Raw genomic sequence first — 19,864 nt, 5'->3', positions numbered from 1 at the left:
ACTTTAGCCCTTCTTTTGCTCTTAACTCCCTTCTGTCCTGTGGCCTCTCTCTTCTGCCCTTTGACTTCCTGCTCTGCACTATTAGCATTTTCACAGCCCTGGTTTGCAGCTCCCCTGTTTCCAACTTGGTCTGGAGCCCTGAGTCCACCCTCTCAGCCCACCTGGCCACAGTCTGGGTCAGTCCACTAGGGGAGGGGTCCAGACACTCATAAAGTCAGGAATGTGGGTGTCCTTCCTGGATGTCTCATAGCTCTTGCAATTATGGGATAAATGGTTCCTGTGCCTGGCCCCAGGGCTGACTATTAACTCCTCTCTCTGGCCTGTTATTTCTCTGCTCAGGCCTGCAAATTTGAAGCTGTCAGGGAACAATCAGCCCCTTTGCAGGCAGAGGCCGGGGCCGCCCACCCTGTGTCAGTGTCCCAGGAGCACAGTCTGGTTTTGGGAGAGGAAGGCATCGCCCTGCATGACATACTGAGCAGGAGGCTAGGCAGGGCTTCTGCTCAGAGCCTCTGGCTTCTCAAAGAAGGCATCCCAGGGAGAGGTAAGAAGTGGATCGAGAGTCTGACAGTCTCCTGCCTCCCCTGCACATTTGCGGCCCCTGTCTCTCCCATCTTCCTGTCCCCCTCCTTAGCTTCCATCACTCAGGTGGGCTGACCTGCCTTGTTGAGCAATTTGCCTGTGCAGCCCCATTCTTGGGCAGCCTGAGGAAGGAGGAGAATTGTTCTGGCCTCATCACCATCACAAACAGAAGGCCGGATGCCAAACATATTACACATGCATTTAATAGACACATTCTGGGAAGGGAACAGAGGTGCACTCATTCTTCCAGCAGCTTATAAGCACCCTGAGACAGGCGGGCACAGCTTGGCATTGAGATGGCCTTAGAGACACAGGCTCCCCATCACTGCATCTGGATGTGGTACTGAAGGGGCATTTGCAGCCTGCCTGGGCCTCACAGGAGAAGCTGAACCAGAAGAGAGTAGGCTTGGGTTTGCAGGTCTAGCACAAAGAGGTGTCAGGAGTGGCCTGGGGACTGCAGGAAAAGCAGGGGCTGCCTCAGGCCAGGGAGTGGGGTTTAGCCAGAATGCCAGGCTTCCCAGCAGTACAGGTGAGGTGGTGAAAAGGAGACCAGGAGAAGGTGTCCTAGTAGGAGTGCAAACAGGCATTGAGGCAGGGGTGAGGAAGCCTGTGGCCACATTTAGTGCTTGTAGTTCTTCCTGCTGGAGGACTTGGTGGAGATGAACTTGACCCTAGAACCACTGCCCCCTAGGCCCAGGCTGCTACTGGCAGTGAAGCCAGAGCCCCCCAGGCCTGTGCCCAGGCTGTGCCCACCGCTGGTAGTGAAGGAGTAGCCATTGCCTCCACCAAGACCAAGGCTTCCACCTGCAATGCCACTGCCACTGCCATAGCCACTGGAAATGGTGGAGGTAACCACAGCTGCAGAAGAGAGGACATGGTCAGAATCACAGGCAGGGGAGAAGACACCTCAGGCTGTCAGGGCATGTGCCCTGAACTCCCTGGTGTGGGGATGGAGTGGTCTTGGCAGGCATCTGTTTGCTTCATTGTAGTTTCTGCCTGCCCTGCCCCACCTGTTGCATGCTAGAGTAGATGTTCTCCCAGGCTGGAATGGTGTTCTGCCTCCTCTTTGCTTCTTAGTGACTCCCTTCTCCTTTCAGAACCTATTGGAGACTTCTCTCCTCCCAGAAGCTGTTTCCCTTTGATTGCTTCACAGTCTCCCCCACTGTACTCTCTGGTCCTGGGTCCCTCTGCATGCCTGGATCTGGAGCTCTGTTTTTCTTCTGTAAGCTAATAGAGGACCACACATGCTCTTCCCTTGGCATCCCCCATCTAGGGGACTCGGCATCCCAGATGGGAGCTGGAATATTCTCGATATACCAAAGACAGACCTATTGGCCAGTCAGCTCTGACCCCTTTTCTTCTACAAACCTATTCTTCTCACTTATAAACACATCACCTTAAATTTTCTAGTACTCCACTTTGGGCTTTGCAGAAAGAAAGCTGAAATGGAAAATGAGCTACAATAGGTTTATTATGTCCTCCAAAAAAACCTGTGTTGAAGTCCTAACCCAAAGTAAGTGCAAGTATGACCTTATTTGGAAACAGAACCTTTGAAGATGTAATCAAAATAAAGTTTCTAGGATGGACCTGAATCCAGTATGATTGTCCTTATAAAAATAGAGAAGACATCCCTGTGAAGATGAGTATGCACAGGGGCAAGGTCCTATGATTACAGAGACAGAGATTGGAGTGAGGCAGCTACAAGCCAAGGTAGAGGAAACCTGGCCCTGTCACACCTTGATTGTGGGCTTCTAGCCTCCCAAACTGTGAGACAGTAAATGTCCGTTGTTTTTACATGGTTTTTTTTTTTCCGGTACCGGGAATCGAACTCAGGGCCTTGTGCTTGCCAGGCAGGCACAGTGCCACTGAGCTACATCCCTGGCCCAACAACTGTTGTTTTTAAACTCCCCAGTCTGTGGCACTAGGTTGAAGCAGCTACAGGAAACTAACACAAACCTCCAGGTGTATTCAGAAGAAAAGGAAGCTTGAGATTGTGCCATCTGTTCCCAGAATTAGTTCTGAGGGTCTCTGGAACCCCTAGACATGGACTTGAGGGAAGGAGGCAATTCAGGGACACAGGGGTAATTTAGAGGGCTCTGCCTTCTAGGATCACTGGCTAATGTAATCAGTTGTGCTTATGAATCCTTCATCAAGAAAACCAAACTCACTTGTAGGATATGAATTGGCAATGTTGTTTCTGTTGGCTTCACCGTGCCAGTCCTCAGCTCTATGAGAGAGGACTTCTGCTCTTACTGGCACACTGGTAACGCCTCTTCTGTTTTGGAGCAGCTGTAACAAACTGCTGTGGTCCGTGGTGGTCTAGCCGCCTTGGAAACCCTTGGCGACTTTCTGCAGCTATACTCTGCAGAGCCAATCAAGCAGGGCTTCTTCCAAGCTGTTTGGAAGAGGGGACTCCTCAGTGGTCATGCCCTTGTGCCTATCATGAAGTATTTCTTCAGAGGCCCAGGGCAGACTAGGAATTTTCATAAGTCTTGACATCAAATGCTCATCCTGGAGATCTCTGAGCTAGACTTGCAGCTCCAGCAAGAGAGTAAGGACTCCTGGGAGGTGGGAGACATGGCTGGGGTTTTTCTAAACCCAATCAAAACAATTACAACAGGGGCCGAGGATTTAGCTCAGTGGTTCCGCCACCTGCCTTGCAAGCAAAAGGACCTGAGTTTGATCCCCGGTACCAAAAAAAAAAAAAAAACAATTACAACAAACCTCCCATTGTCCTTTCCTTGGTATTATCATTCACAAAGAGGCAAAAATTGTGATATCAGTGGTTCTCTCCTAGTATGATTGTCTTTTCAATAGACTTAAAACCTCAAACTTTCTCAAAATGAACCCAGCCTGTGGGAATCTCTCTCATGTTTCATGTCTTCCCATCCTTCAACTACCCACACCCCAAATGATGCAAGAATGATGTCATACTCACAGATGTTAACTGGAGAAACTCCTTCTCCGCTCAGCCTGATTGGAGAGGGGAAAGAAAGGTTATGCTTGTGTCCAATAGTTTGTAGGTATTTGCAATGACAGTTTTGCAGTTATTTTAAATGCATTAAAAAACCTTTATTACTTTTATTGCAAATGTTATACAGGTTGAAATTATGTAAATGTTAGTAATATTAAAAATAACAATCTAATGAGTAGAATGATATGGAGTTTGAGGTTCATAGAAGTAAAACCTACAATTTCAGAAACACATTTTGGTTTAAACTATTCGGACACCTTAAAGAAATTAGAACTAATGACATACTGGCCATAATTGAAAAGGCAGGGCTTGTCCTATAACAGGATTTCTCTCTAACAAGGGACTATTGTCATGCCCTGGGCCAGCATAAAGGTTATTATAGGTGTGGAGGGGAGTCTGAGCAATAAAACTAACAGTAGCAACAATCAGTCTATTATTGTCCAAGCAATTGGCATTCATCACAAACACACATTTAGAACTTTAACAAGAGCTAACATTATTGAGTACCTGTTACCTACATCATCCCACTTAGTACTCTCAATAACTCCATCAGGTAGGTATTATTATCTCAATTTTGCAGAGGAGAAATTGAAGCTCAGAGAGGTTAATTAACTTGCCCATGAACACAAAGCTGGATTTGAAGCCAGGTTCATCTGACCCCAAAGTCCATGTCTTTGGCCACTATACTGACTCAGAGTTAACATTTGCTGAGCAGTTGTTGCATAAAATGCGTTGTTCTAAGATCTGCACGTATATTCTTTTTTTTTTTTTTTTTTTTGGTACCAGGGATTGAACGCGAGACTTTGTGCTTGCAAGGCGGGTGCCAGAACCACTGAGCTAAATCCCCACCCCATCTTATTTTAACCCTTTTAATAACGTATGACAGCAGAACTATCATTATTCCATTTTATACGTGCAAGCACCAGGACATGGCGCTTGATGAGTAATTTTCCCTTGGTTACAAAGATGGTAATGTGCAGAACACCAAGCTGCCACTAAGATTTGGGGATCATGTAATCTGGATCTTTCATTTTTTTTCACTGAAGAAATTAAGCACTGGAGGCTGATTTTTCAAGCCTATGTATCCAGGTTGTGGTGGATAGGTGAGCCAAAATACTAGGGCGCTTTATTCTTAGTCCAGAGCATTTTATGCCACATTTCAAGACCTGCTGGGTAACAAATCTCTCCTTTGATAGGATGTGATCACTTAGACCTGCTCAGATCTTAGATTTCTTGGCATGCTAAATACAGTACCCCAAAAGATTTACTAGCCCAGAAAGATATTGCACCTCTCTTCCATGTTATAGCCCCATTCCACCTGAATTTTCTAGTAGAGGAGAAGGCCGCGGCAACCCAAGCCCCTTGGAACACCCATGCAGTGGGGGAGAGCTCAACTTGTATGGAGGATGCAGTTGGTGCCTTTGGCCCTCACCTGCACTCCTCGCCCTCCAGCAGCTTGCGATAGGTGGCGATCTCCACATCCAGGGCCAGCTTGACATTCATCAGCTCCTGGTACTCACGCAGCAGCCGGGCCATGTCCTGCTTGGCCTTCTGCAGGGCCTCCTCCGGGCCCACCAGCTTGGCCCGTGCATCTTTCAGGGCCAGCTCCCCACGCTGTTCAGCGTCAGCAATGGCCGTCTGCAGGCTGGAGCACTGGAAGGAAAGGAGGAAGCCATGACTCTTACAGTCAGCCTCTGGAGGTGTGGGTGGGCTACTTCTGGGGCAGAAGTCCTTGAAGACAGAAAGACCCAGAACAAGTGAGTATCAGAGGAGCTCTTGGCCTTGCTAAAACTCTACCTGCTTCTTGACGCTGTCGATCTCTGCTCTCAGCCTCTGGATCATCCGGTTCACCTCAGAGATCTCTTGTTTGGTGTTGCGGAGGTCATTGCCGTGTCTGCCCGCCGTGACCTGCAGCTCCTCATACTGATAGGACCAGAGCAGACCCAGTCACCTAGTCAAGTGCCTGGCCTGGGCACACTGTATGGTACAGGCAGCCTACTCAACCCTTGGTCACTTACTCATTCTTTCACTCATTAATTCAGGAGACCTTCTTTCCTTCCTTCTTTCCTCCCTCCCTCCCTTCTTTCCTTTCTTGTTTTCTTCTTTCAACACTGGGGATTCAATCCAGGGCTTTTGCACTGAGCTACAAGCCCAGACCTTTTTAAAATTTGAGACAGGGTCTTGCTAAGTCAGTAAGTTGCCCAGGTTGGGCTCAGACTTGTGATCCTCCTGCCTTAGCCTTCCAGATTTCTGGGATTATAGGCATGTGCCAGCATATTCAACTTAGATGGTATTTCTTGAGTGCATCTGCTTGTTGGGAGGCAATAGGTTTCAAGAATACCACGATGAGCAGTCAGGCCCCTGTTCCCCTAAAACAGTGGTGGCGAACCTATGACATGCATGTTGTAGAGTGGGCTGTTTGCTATCATTGAAATCTCTAAAAGGTTTGCCATCACTAGTCTAAGGGTTACATTTTCCTGGGGGAGATAGACCCTAATAAAATCAGTGCATTATTCAATATATTGTTCCAAAGAGATTTAAGTGGCCCTTAGGAAAGAACAGAGCCCTTGAGAGTGTCATATAGGTGTCTGGCCAACTTGCAAGTGGGGAAGGGGTGGTAAGAGAAGTCTCTCCAGAGATGGAGATGCTCAAGCTGTGGTCTGAAGGGTGGAAAGAGGGGCCCAAGTGGCCAGTTTAAGGGGAGAACATTCCAGACAGGGAGAATAGCTGGTGAGAAGACCCTGGGGCAGGAGGGAACATGGCAAACTCTAGAAGTAAGGAGGTGACATAGCCACTGTTTCTGGGGAGTTCCTGGTCTTGGGCATGTGTCCAAACCAACTGTGCCCATGAATTTTGGTAGCTCTTCAGATATTGGTGCTGGAGACACATGGAGAAGAGGCAAGGAAATGGTATTGCGTGGTGTAGAAGTTGCAGGTGGCAAAAATGGGACCTTTGTGGGAATGTTCCTGGTCTCAGTGGCTGTCAGTCTAGTGGTACACATGTAGGACACACTCATTTGGAAGAATTACTGTGCCCCATCTCCTCTGGAAGACTGGAGTGAAATCCATACCTTTCCCAACAGAAGGAGAGCCCTGTCTGACTCAGGATCTGTCCAGTTTTGAAAGTACTGGACAAATTGTCTTCCTCTGGCTCTAGACACTCAGAATTAGAAAAAACAACAGCCCCCAAAACACAAAGAATCATTCAGTATTCATTTCAACCATTTCTCCTTGGGGTTAAGTGCTTCCTGCCTTTGCCCACTGTCATAGAGCAGCTCTGTGGACCCCAACACCTGATACCCTCCTCCTTTCTACATTTTGCTGGCCAGAAGGGATGAAGGCAGCACCAAGGGTAGGGCAAGGGACAGGGGCTAGCTTGTAGGTGACCTGTATTTGGCAGGGAGCTGACCTCTTTGGTCTACTACACCCCAATACAGCCGAAGCTCTTTCTGGCCATTAGAGCCCCTGGGACAGAAACTCTCCCAGATTCAAACTCAATTGCTCCACAAAGTGCACATTCTTGACTTTTGGCTGCTTGCTTAGCCACAAACATTTCTCCTTCCCTTTCGCTTTCCCAATCTTTGTTCTACTGGGCGAAAGACTCACTTCTTCTGGGAAGCGCTTTACTAATGCTGTCTTTTCCTCTCCCATGACTGCCCTTTCATTTCATGGCCTCCCAAACCTTGGGTTCTCTGTTGCAGTTTACTCATTTCCAACCTTGTAACCACATTTGGCAGATGGTAAGAGTTCAGCACATCTGTTGAAATTAATAAGCCTTTTAGAAACTGTCTCAGGACTATTTCTACAATACCAGTCCACTCAGATCATTAGCAGTGTGGCAACTATGCGTGACCCTCTGAGCACCCAGCAGTGTCTTGCAAACATATTAGTGTATTGGCTAGGTTTCCATATGCCCATCAAGTTAGGTTTTCATAGCATCAAAGATGCTCCTGCCACGTTGAAGGAAATAGAAATGCTCCCATGTTTCCTGAGTGAAGCCATGGTGTGGTGCCTCAGAGAACACTGACCCTGGAACTGAATGGAAGTGCCCACATTTACCTTGGACTGGTACCAAGACTCAGCCTCAGCCCGGCTGTGGTTGGCGATGTCCTCATACTGGGCCTTGACCTCAGCAATGATGCTGTCCAGGTCCAGATTTCGGTTGTTGTCCATGGACAGCACCACAGAGGTGTCACTGACCTGGGTCTGCCTCTGGGACAGCTCCTGCAGGGCATCAACTCAGTGTTACCCAGGCACAGAAGAAGAGGTCTTGAGCCCCTGTGGTAACTAACCACCTAGGTGAGGAATCTCTTCCTTGGTATTCTTAGTAGATTATTCCAGCTGTCCCCTGGGAACTCCCAGGCATTGAGGGGATCCCGTTTCATCCCAGGAAGTTTCTGGACCATTGATCAGTGTGCTGGGAGAGTTTCCCTGACATCACCTCTCCAGTCTCCCATCTATGTGCTTTCCCTGAGTGTGATGGTGGTTAAGTGTCCTCCAGATCCAAGTCACATAGACTTGAGTATGACATATGTTTTTTCATATGTTAGCATAAAAAGTGTCTTTAGGATCAGGTGATATTCAGGACTCTGTTGTCCTTGGATAGTATGACTTCCCTTCCTCCCTCTCCCTTTCCACAGATCCACGTATCTGCCAGACTGAGGCATTTCAGAAGGTAGGAAGCACTCAGCCAATGAGCTGAGGGGCACCTGTCCCTTTCAACTTTTTGGTGGGTGGCAGGTGGTTCTTGAGTCTTTGGGTATGCTACCCAGTGACCTAGAATTTCAGAATCAGCAGCCTTTTCCTGCTAGGGTTGCCCTGCCATGGGAGGAGGGAGAGGTCTCAGAGCTGGGGCTACCCCCTAAGTCCAGCTTGGAGGACACAGGCCAAGATTCTGAGCAGAGGCACTCCATGAAAGACACTCTGCAGCATTCTTTTCTTTCTAGGATCCAGAGAGGACAAAAAAACTTGCAGACTCTTACCACCTCAAAGATCATCTGGTAGAAGTTGATCTGGTCAGTTAGAGCATCGACCTTGGCCTCCAGCTCCACCTTGTTCATGTAGGCACCATCCATATCCTGGAATAACACAAGAGGTTCCCCTGAGATCCCAGCCCCAAACAATCATCCCAACAGGAGCTGGGCAGAATACTGCCTGGCCCTTCTAGCTTGGGTTTTAGAAAACTCAGTACTGGGGGTTTTCGGGGCGGGGGACTGAGACTGGGGACTTGAGTCACCTGGGGCGACAGAAACCCGAGCAGGGTCAGCACAAGGCGAGGGGCCACAACATTCTGGAAGGTTTGAGCTCTTTGGATAATCTTAAGGTTGATGTGACTTTTTTGAGAGGCCCAAGGATCAGTCTTCTCCCTGACTCCAAGATTCAATATTGTTTCCTTTGAGAGACATTTCCTCTCACCTTTTTCAGGGTCACAAATTCATTCTCAGCAGCCATGCACTTATTAATTTCATCTTCACACCTGTAAGGACAGGGGTGAGGGAGAGGGTGTGCTATTGAGCAAGTCTTCCATGCAACTCTTCCAGGCTGGTGTACCAAGAGCTGAGAGACATCAAAGCCTTTCTAGCTCTTCTGTGGACCTGCATGTGACTCTGGGTGATTCACTTAACCTCTATCTTCCTCTATAAAAGAGGGCTAATTTCTTCTGAGAGTTAAAAAAAAAACTTTTATAAGCCTAGAAGGTGGAACTGATGAGAACAGAAGTATGTCTTAGGCAATTTCATCTCTTTAGAGATGCACAATTAATTCTAATTGTTCGAAAGCTTGCTGCCTCAAGCATCTGCTCTAATAGCAGAGTGAGTTGTGTTTGTTCAGCACACTGTTCTAAGTAGACATTGACATATTTTCACTGGACCTCTGGGTGGCTGAGGAGCAGTGTACTTTTTGTAATGAGGTATAGCTCCAACTCAGAAGCCGAGGGTGTGCTAGCTAAGGGTTAGCTAGGGAGGCCTTCCACTGGCTGCCTGCCCTACTGCAGCCCAAGTGATGTGAAGCACAAATTTGCCACCATGAAGAAGATCGGATAGTCTTGTTTAAACCCCTACTTCTTTCTTCCTATCTCTTCACACTGAAGCTCATGTCATCTTGGAAATGTAAGCTATCCCAAACCCCGAGCTCACATCCAGTGAAGTTAGATGTTATTGGCCAAAGTGAAATAATATGCTTCCCAGAATGAGTTGCAGTGTTTTGTTAGATGTGCTAGTATCACTTTGCAGCCATATACACAGATAAGAATGAGATCCTTGTTAATAGATGAAGCTCCCTTTGTCACTCTACACATGCTGTCTTCTCCTTATGGGCTCATGAGTGCAAGGTCCAGAGCTCTCATTTGACACTGGTGTTGTTCCTCTGTACATCTCTGGCCCTCAGAAAAAGGAGCCCTGGGGCAGCTGTGTGTGGCCAGAAGCCTGTCTCCACTCACCTGATTTTGAAATCTTCTACAACCTCCTGCATGTTCCTCAGCTCAGCCTCCAGCCTGCCCCTCTCTGTGGTGATGCCATCCAGCTGCCGTCGGAGGTCATTGATATAGGTGTCAAACAGGGGTTCTAAGCTCTGCTTCACAGTCCTGGAGCCCTGCTCCTGCAGGAGGTTCCACTTGGTTTCCAGGACCTTGTTCTGTTGCTCCACGAAGCATACCTGGAGGGGAGCAGAATGAATTTTTGGGGGGATATTTCTGGAAATGGAACCCAAGCCTTAAGCATGCAAGGCAACACTCTACCCTGGAGCCACACCCCCAGCCTGAGTATGAATCTTAAGCTAGGGAGACAGAGCCAGACACTTGTATTAACAAGAAGGCAAAGAAAAAGATTTTTTTCACCCAATGGCCAACTGGCAGCTATGTAATTGACAATTCTACTCCCAATGAGGAAGCCATGAAGCTATCTAAAGTCCCTTAGGGCTTTCATGGAAGTGGTGTAGGGGACCCAGAGCCTTCGGTGTCTGAGCTGAGTTTCTCAACACCACCTGCTTGGTTAGGGGTAATTGGCTCAGTGGAAGCTGCTCTCCTCTGGACGTTGACTCTGAACAAACCCATTGTCTCCCAGAGACGGTGAGGGGCCTCTCCCCAAGGTCCTATGGGCTAAGCTTGCCTGACTTGAAAATGCCTCACCTACCGCCAGGCCAGTGCTGGTAGAACTGCCACATCTCCCCTGGGGCCCTTTGCCTCAGTGCTTTCCCATCTGGGCTGGACCTTCCCCAGAGTGTATTCATCCCCACACATCGGGACAGATGAAGTGCTTGTCCCACCTTGTCGATGAAGCAGGCAAACTTATTGTTGAGGGTCTTGATCTGCTCGTGCTCCTCTTTCCGCACTCGCTGGAGGCTGGGGTCGATTTGAAGGTTGAGGGGAGTCAAGAGACTCTGGTTGATAGTGACCTCTTGGATGCCTCCAGAAGGGCAGACTGGGAATCCAGGGCCACCAAAGCTTCCTCCAATACCAGGCCCATGGCCAAATCCATTGCTGATCCCAAATCCAGTACTAGCCCAGCCACCAAAGCCACTTCGGAAGCCGCTGCTGAACCCACCAATGGCTACCCGCTTGGTCCCCCCAAGGTTGTAGAGACTACGGCTTCCAAAGCCAGCCCCAGCACCATTGATCCTGCCCAGTCCCCCGCTGCCACCTGTGGAGCGGGCCACAGAGACAGAGCTGAAGCGGGAGCGCCCTGCTGCAGGTGTGGTGGCTGAGGTGGTGCTGAAGCCCCTGCGGCTGCCTGAGTGGAAGGTGATAGTGGACTGCCGAGACATGGCGGGTGAGGAAAGCTGGCAGGGAGCTCCTGAGGTAGGCGTGAAGGGGATGGAGAAGCCAGGCAGCTAGGGAGCTGTGGGGCTCTCGGGATTTATGGGGTTCCAACAGGGGCGGGGCACAGTAATGAAGGGGCCTCGCTGATGGCATCCCCTAGGCATCCACCAGCCCTGAGCTACACTCAACACCCCCTGAGAAAGGCCAAAAAAGGCCACTGGTTGGTTCCCTGACTGCCTCCCCCATGTGGAAACTCTTTTCCAGTTGCAACTTGATCAGCAGACCAATGAGAAACATGTTAATTGCTCTCAGTCATGTCCTAATCATGCATCTCCTAATGGACTCAAAAAACACTGCTTCAGTTCTAAACTGCTTTCTTAGGCCTGGGACCAACTTCCTCCTGTCCAAACATCTTGTGTCAATACAAGCCAGTGGGATTCACTGTTTCCTGTTCTGTGGTATACTTCCAAAGCCTGAGGACGTTCTCAGCAGCTACTGCCCTTCTCCCAACCCCATCAGACTGGCCCTCCTAATTGTGAAAATCCTGCAGGCTGGGCACTTCTCTTCCTCAGCATCCACGCAGGGTCAACTGCCCCTTTCTTTGGCTCTGAAGCTTCCCTGTGTGTTGTGTAAGTCACATGCGATTTTTTGGAGGATGAATGTGTATGCACATGTATGTGGTATGCTCTGGCTACTGCAATAGAATGTGACTGTCAAGGCCAGCCAGCCTCAGTTTTCTGTGGCTAACAGGTGGGAAAGTAGAAAGACTTGGGTTTGGATCCCAGCCTCACCAATGACCAGCTGTGGGACCATGGGCACATCATGCAACTTTTCTGAGCTTCAGTTTGTGTTCTTATAAAATGGGGTCTTTGATGAGTACTCAGGTGTGAAAACTGCTTCTGCAATCCTTAACCATGGAAACACAGAGTCCTTGCGCCTCCTGATCTATTCAAGCGAGGATTAATGAAGGGTCAGCTGCGTATTTGTCCTGTGTCAAGTCTTTTGGGGACTCCAAAGAAACATAATGCATTCATTCTATTCCTTTGGTAATAAATTCACAGTCCTTTGGAGGGAAGATGCTAAATAACTTTGGAGCAAGATGGTAGGCATCAAAGCACCACTTCCAAGCTGTCTTGAAGGCCACCTTCTCCCAGCAGTTTCCTAGGCCATCCCCTCCTCCTTAGGGCTGGGCTCTCCATATCTTCTCTCCCTCACCAAATGAACTCTCAGGTTGCTGTCCAGTGGAGGATTGTTTTTATCCCTTACCCCTGGAACCATTTATCTTCCTGCCTGTAGTGTGTATTAAGTACAGACTGACAGGAAGCCTACAGGAGCTCCCTCTTTTTCTGCATTTCTTCTACCATGGAGGCAGTCAGACAGCAATTAGCTCAGTTTTCTTTGCTTTCATGACCTCTTGCTTTTGGTTTTAAATGGGAGGGGGATGGAAATGATGTGTATTCAGTCTCCATTGTGTGGATGAAGAAAGGAGACCTAGATTGATTAATTCAGTAGACTGGCCACACAGCCTTGTTGGTGAGAAGCAGAGCCAGAGCTACAGTCCTACCATGCTGGTGTCTTTGGAGAGGCACATGGGGAGCTGGTGGCTGGCAGACACTCGCATCTACTTGGAATGGGAACGTGGTACTCAGAATGGCAGTTCCCTATCCCCTGAGCAGTCTTTTCCCTGGGGTTCCGGCCAGGGGCTGGGCCTCTCCTGCAGCAAGAGGAGAGTTGCCTGAGAGTCTCAGTTTGCACAGGGCACCCATGAATCACAGCGTTTGTTGACTCAGGTCAAGAAAAGCAAAGGAATTCTCTCACCTGGTTGTCAGAGAACCTAGGTCCCAACCAGGGTGGTGCATGCTTGTCTTTTTGAGCAGAAAGAGTATAAACATCTTTTTCCTGCACTCTTCATGACAAGATAATCTGTATCCCAGCAGAAGGGACAATTGTTTGCTTCTTGAATGTACTGAGTGAGCCCCTGAAGAGGACTCTGCAGATGAGAAGTGGTGAGGATCAGGCACAGGGAGCTGCTTGGCTGACTGCCCAAGGGAGGATAGGGAACTGCCCACAGGTGGGTGAAGACGCTGCAGGCTGCTTCTCTTCTGGCCATCCCTTCCCTTCCCATGCCCTCTCTTGAGAAGCTCATTTCTAGGCACTGTCATCTCATTGCTTCCATTCCTGTTTCTCACAGCCACCACCTCTGCCCTGGGGATGCCCTCTTACTTTTTCTTCCCCTCCTCTTAATGTTCCCACCAGGATTGAGGTTTCTTATTGGTTCATAGATGTTGGTGGGCTACATGAAGATTGATAACTCTTTCACCTCTCTTTCTTCTTCAGTCTCTCTCCTGTGACCTCTGACTTGCACTGTGACCTTTACCCTAGAGGACCATGAGTGCTTGAGACACCCAGCCTTCCTGAAAACCTGTGTCATCACCCCCTTTATTTTTATTTATTTTATTTTTGTGGTTCTGGTGATCCAACCCAGAGCCTTGCATATACTAGGCCCACCCCCATTAAAATTTCAAAACTTAGTATTAACATTTTCTTCTTTGTTTTGCTTTTTGTTGTTTTTAACTTTCTCTGTAATTCTGCTTAAAACCAACTCCCAGGAAGCCTTCTCAGATGAAGTGGCCCAAGTGCAAACCCCTTTCCACCTGTCCCTCAGGACACCTGTGTTTGGCTTGAGCTGCAGAGTGCTGGTTTCTCTGGTGGTTGGGGTGCTAGCCCACCTCTGAGGGTTGGGGTGATTTTCCTCCCCTTGATGTGCCTCCTGAGCTGCCTGCATAGAACTGTGGTAGAAATCCATGTGACAGAGGGTGTCTAATGTGAAGGAGAGCTACACATTCCTTCTTACTCTCTAAGCATTCTTGAGCCTCTCCAACTTGGGTCTGGCTGAGAGGAGTGACCTTGAGGTTTGAGGGAGTGACGGATTCAAGAGCATTGTGTGTGCTCTGGGCTGCAAGCCTGCGAAGGCAAATCTTTCAATTTCCCTGGTGCCTGTCCTTCCTGTTCAGGGTGAAGGCCATTGTCCTGAGAGGCACACAGAAGTCCTTGAGAGGTAGTTGGTTTCAAGAGGGCTGGGCCAGGTGGTGATGGAGGCTGTGTCAGTGTGGGGAGGAGAACAGCAAGTTGAGGATGTACACATCTTAAGGAGGAAGAGTTGGGGGTATCAGGGAGCCTTGGCTTCCAACTAGGCCAGGACCAGAGGAAGAATCTGGGTAGAACACAGAGAGTGAAGGAGGTTGGTTCCCTAGGGCCAGCTGGTCTTGGACAAGTGCTTGAGTATCCAGGCCATAGCCATCTGCCTCCCATTGCTCAATACACTAGCTCCCTCTTGGACTTCTGTTCCTTTTTGTAAGAGACTTGGGTTTAGTGATTAACGATTAATACCACTTGCCTGCCAGGTTCTCACTGTTCTAACAAGGAGATACAGTTGTAAGCAAAGCAGACAGAGCTCACTCTGGAGGAGAAGTGGAGCTGAGGGGCTTTGGAAGTACAGTCACACCCCGCTGACACACTCTCGGACTGCGTGGGGAGGGTAGTTCTGTTGTGGTGGGACTGGAGACAGCCTAACCTGAAACAATTTCCTACTTGGACTGTTGGTGGAGTCATGCTTCCTTAATCTTTGCAGTGTCTACTGGGCACCACCAGCCCGCCTTGAAAGGGCTCAGATTTTCCTCTTTGCACTCCCCTTGCTACTGCATTCAGTGATGATAATTGTCCTTCAAAGGGCACTAGAAGTACCATTTGATCGCAACAGTCTATCAATGTCTAGGACTTGGGACGTCCACCTACATGCGGCCAACTCACCCACTGTGCTCCTTTCCACTGGTCATGAATCAGGTCTTCCACAAGGCCTGGCCCTATGGGTGGGTTCAGGCCTCTTGTACACAGGCCAACATCTCCCAAGATCCTGCTGGGCAGTCTTAGTGGCAAAGTGATGTGCTTTTGTGCTCTTTTCGTACAAACTTGTACTTAAAACAAGAAAGGTGGAGCTATCCCTTCCTTCCATGATCAAGTGTTTCAGACATACCCAACAGATGTGATGCTGCAAAGTTCAATACAGACACATGCATCTTAAGAGCATTCACAAAACAGCAATCTACAGGTGGGTGTGATGCCAACTGAGTGCGTCAGGAAAGAAAAGTGAACCAAAGGAGCAGAATTAGTCTTTTAAAGCCTGGAAGAACTTCCAGATGAGGAAGATCAGAGAGGGGACAAAACTGTGGCCAGCCACACAGATATTTGGAAGCTGAGCCAGAGCTCCTGATCCTTTCTGCTACCACACATTTGCCCTGGGCCTCCCTCAACTTATAGAGACCAGAAAGTAAAGCTCTTTGTTGCCTGTGACACAAAGCTGGGGTCTTCCTTGGGGGAGGCATGGGCGAGATGTCATCATCTCAAGGGCTCTGCCAGTGCATTCCACAGAGAGCAACAGGAGGGATTTAGAGAAGACAGGATTCCGGGTGTCTTTCCCAATCACTTGTGACCCTGCAATGGTCTCATTGGGTTCCCAGAATTAGGGTGCTTTGTCACCACATCCCTGGTTTGTGCAGAAGTAGAGCTGCCAAATAGGGAAATTGGTGCGAGAAGAAAGTGGGGGAGGGGCTGGGGATTTAGCTCAGTGGTTCCACCGCCTGCCTTGCAGAAAGTGGGGGAGAAATGAGACACATCCTAGCTCTTCTGCAGAGGTGGGGACCCAGAGGTCTTGTATGAATTAAGGAGCAAGAACTCTAGAAACCCAGGACCATGAATGCTGGCAGGAAGCATAGCCTGTGGGCACAGATTGGGTGATACTGGGGTGCTGAGGGATGCTGTTGACACCACCTCCTTGGCTTGTGACTGGTCTGGAGGTTGCTGCTGAGGGTTGGGGTATGCGTCACCAATTGGGAAGTGAGAGCTGGAAGCAGTCACCTCACCCCCGACAGGCCCGGCAGTGCCTTCGTGTTCATGAACTTGGACATCCCGAAAACTCCTTCCTTCTTGTTGCTTTCTAGCCTCCTTTTCTCATCCCAGTTACTTCTGAGAGATTTGAGACTTCAGCCAAGCTACATTTATTCACTCATTCATTTGTTCTTTCATGACATATCTGTGACAAAGAAGTGGACTGTAAAGGTAGGCTGTCACCTTAGGGGTAGGCTCAGGATGTGCACAAGGAGCTCTGAGACACCTGGGAGGGCACCCCCTCCATGGGTCAGAGCCCAAAGTGACCAGCTGTGACTGTGTGCTCAGTGCCCTGGCCTAAGTTGTTTATCTCGGCTCCAGCAAAGTACATGAGGTACGCATTATAGAAGTCCCATATTTTATGAGTGAGGAGAGGGCGTCCCCAAGTCCACATGAAGTAGGGAGTAAAACTGGAACTAGGACTGTTGTCTTCCATTCCCTAGCACAGTGCTTTGGTTCCATGGCACATGAATCCCGTTTGTGCCATAACAGAAAGTAACTGTTCTCCATGATTCTCATACACCAGGGGCTTGATGGGCTGTGAGGAAGACAAAACTGCTATTTACAAAACAACAGAGTTATATGAAATGGCATATGACAGGAGTAGAAAATGATTCAGAAAGTGGTATGGTTGGTTTCTGGGTGGGGCTTGAGGACTTCAAGTAAGTCTTGCTCTCCTGTTGGTTTTGAATGCCACGTTTTGGGCACACACAAAAGGACATCAGGAAGCAGCCCCTGAGCATAGGAGAGAGGCTGAGGAGGCTGGCTTGGCTTAAACATTTCTCATGGATAACTCACAGGGCAAATCCACCCACAGACACTGTGGACAGGATTTGCGTTCACCTTGTCTATGTGACTCTGTGCTTCTATATGAGGTGTCCAAGAGATGCATCCATTACCTGGGGATTTCCAGGGACAGGAGCATCTGGATGTGAGGCTGTGCTTTCCATGATTCCCAGGGAGGCTTCTCCCACGGGACCTCCAGCTTTGGATGGGGAGTCTCTGCCTCACTCTTGGCTCCTTCTTGCCCAGCTGACCTGCAGATACCAGATCAGCACACCCTGATGATGAAGATGGTGACAATGACAATGATGATAATGTTGGGAAACTGAGAGCCATTAAGCTGAAGGTAACTGGAGACCAGGAACCTCTTTCCCTGTTTTTCTTTAAGAAAGGAAAATATTCCAAAGCCCAGATGCAGAGGAATGGAGAATTAGGACCAATGACTCATTATTATAACAGAATTAAGAAGGACTCAGCAGAGGGCTCTTTCAATTTGTCAGCTCTCTTGGTGTGCAGTCAAAGGGCCATTGATTGGCAGGCAGCTTGCAGGGTGTAAAACCAAAAGTACTGGGGAATCTGAGGGAAGAAATGGGGTCTGGCACCACGTTTCTGATTCAGGTTAGATCTGAGCAGCCAGGACACTGCTTTCCCTCCCTTCCCAGAAAAGGACAAAATGGCACACGACTGCATGGACAGATGCCCTAGTGCCCTCTGCATGATGCCTGGCCTGGGAATATTTTGGATTTGCTCCCATCAGGCCAATGAGGGAGACAAATTCCTTATTAAGGAAATGGCTTAAAGTGCTTTTAATCCACCCCTGAACACTAGTTTATTAAGAAAGAGTTGGCTAACCTGGAATGAGCCCCGAGACTAATGAAAATGACGAATGAATTGGGAAATAGAAGTGAGGAAAGAGGGAAGGAATTATGACAGGAGACCAATCTGTTTGTTGTGGTGGTGATGGTGGTGCTTTTAACCACAAGGGAGTACATTTAAACTTCACCATGAAGGATTCAATTCAAGTATCAAAAGGCTTCTAAGGGCCAGGGATTTAGCTTAGTGGTTGGTACCGAGCCTGTCTCGAAAGTGCAAGATCCTGAGTTCTATCCCCAGTACCAAAAAAAAAAAAAGGCTTCTATGTTCTAGCACTCAACAGAGAAATACTCTCTCTTGGGAAGTTGTAAGGATTTAGGTAGATTATTTCTGAGATGATTTAGGGAATGTGATTTTGCAGTAAGTAGAAGTTTTTTTTGAGCACTAAATGTTTCTATAAGTTAAGCATTTATACTCTACCCTAATGCTGTTTAGGTATCATGGTGTTTTATAGATTTTGTGCTAATGCAGGGTTTCCCTGCATTTTTCAAAATTTCCCCTCAATGGAACTGGTACCCACTTAGCCTTTCTGAAGTTCGGCCTGCTATTGTTGATGTACTTTCATACTTGGGCATTCATTGCTCTTGCCTCTTGGTCTATGGTGTGTGTGCACGCATGTGTGTGTGTGTGTGTGTGTGTGTATGTGATGTGTATACATGTATGTACATGTGTCTGTATTTATGGGTATAGTTCTGGCTCTGGCAGACAAGAAGAATTTTTGTAGAAGGATTATGTAGGCACATAATTCAGTTGAATTCAACAAACATTTAAGAGAAGGCATTTGCCTTCTCTTAAATTGTTCTGCAGGGTCTAGGACTCTGACATATTATAGGCAACCTTAAACTGTTGTGCTGAGTGACTGCTGGGCTGCTGAGTGATGGAGGCATGCAGGAGCAACTAATGAGGTTTTTTTTGTTTGGTTCTTATATTTTTCCCCATTCCCCTGCTCTCTCTTCAACCCTTCCACCGCTCCCTATTTACAAAGACTTTGTTTCTGTTTTTTCCTTTTCTCATATTTATTCCTTTCCTTTCTTCCCTCTCCTCTACTCCTCCCACTTCCCCTTCCCCTTTGGACATTTTCTTCCTATTTCACAATACCTATGATATATTTTGAACCTTATTTACACTTTCAGTTTCTCACACCAGAAAAACTATTCGGTATTTACACATGTGTGTCCTATTTATTTCACTTAAGAGTATCCCCTCAATGTACATCCACTTAGCTATAAATGTCTCTAATTTCTCATTCTTTATGGCTGAATAGTACTCCACTTTATAAAAAAAACTACATTTTCTTTATCCAGTCTTCAGTTGATGGGCAATTGGGCTGCTTCCAAGTTTTAGCTATTACAAACAGTGCTGCTGTGAACATGGGCGCACATATATCACTGTGGTATGATTCTTTTAATTCTTTTAGGAAGATACCTATCAGGGAATAGCTGGGTCAAATGGGACCTCTAATCCTAGTTTTTTGAGGTATCTCCATACTGATTTCCACAGTGGTTGCACTAGTCTACACTCCCATTAACAGTAGAGAAGGGTTCCTTTTCCCCCGCCAAACATTTGCAACTAATGAGGTTTTGAAGATGTTTTCTGAGGCAAAAATAATGTGGGCTAAAGATAGTCATATTTGCCTCCTCATTTCCTCATCACAAAAGAATAGACAAGAATCAGAGTGAGGAAGATGAGGCTTCAGAGACTGGTAAGAAGTGTTGGAAAGAGGAAAGAAAAAAATAAGGTTGGGCTAGAGTCCAAGTGGATGGAGGAGGGATGGCAAGCAGAGCCAGCTTGGGAAAAAGCAGCCATTCATCTTCTTCCAAGTATAGGGTGGAATTCTCAAGCCAAAGAGGAAGCATTGCTTGGTGTTTGTTCTGCTTGTGTATGTCACCAGCTGATGTCATCGTCCAGCATTGCCCCACTTAGGTAAGGAGCCCGCTCCCCTGCATCTCTCTTTGCAAT

General features: G+C 48.0%; 1 protein-coding gene across 1 annotated transcript; it reads right to left on the bottom strand.

Moving 5' to 3' along the window:
- Positions 1–536: 536 nt before the first annotated feature.
- LOC101709525 (keratin, type II cytoskeletal 75) lies at positions 537–11,355 on the bottom strand. The gene is made up of 9 exons (XM_004872688.3): positions 10,813–11,355; positions 9,989–10,203; positions 8,968–9,028; positions 8,535–8,630; positions 7,612–7,776; positions 5,351–5,476; positions 4,986–5,206; positions 3,518–3,552; positions 537–1,437 (listed from the first exon to the last, which is right to left on the bottom strand). The coding sequence occupies exons 1-9, from the start codon at positions 11,308–11,310 to the stop codon at positions 1,199–1,201; spliced, it is 1,656 nt and encodes a 551-aa protein (XP_004872745.1). The 5' UTR covers positions 11,311–11,355; the 3' UTR covers positions 537–1,198.
- Between the last annotated feature and the right edge of the window lie 8,509 nt (positions 11,356–19,864).

This window comes from Heterocephalus glaber, unplaced genomic scaffold, assembly GCF_053883595.1.
Source record: "Heterocephalus glaber isolate CG9 unplaced genomic scaffold, H.glaber_assembly_v1.0 deba00001060, whole genome shotgun sequence".
In the NCBI taxonomy this organism is placed as follows: domain Eukaryota; kingdom Metazoa; phylum Chordata; class Mammalia; order Rodentia; family Bathyergidae; genus Heterocephalus; species Heterocephalus glaber.
This window is presented reverse-complemented; position numbering and strand designations above follow the sequence as displayed.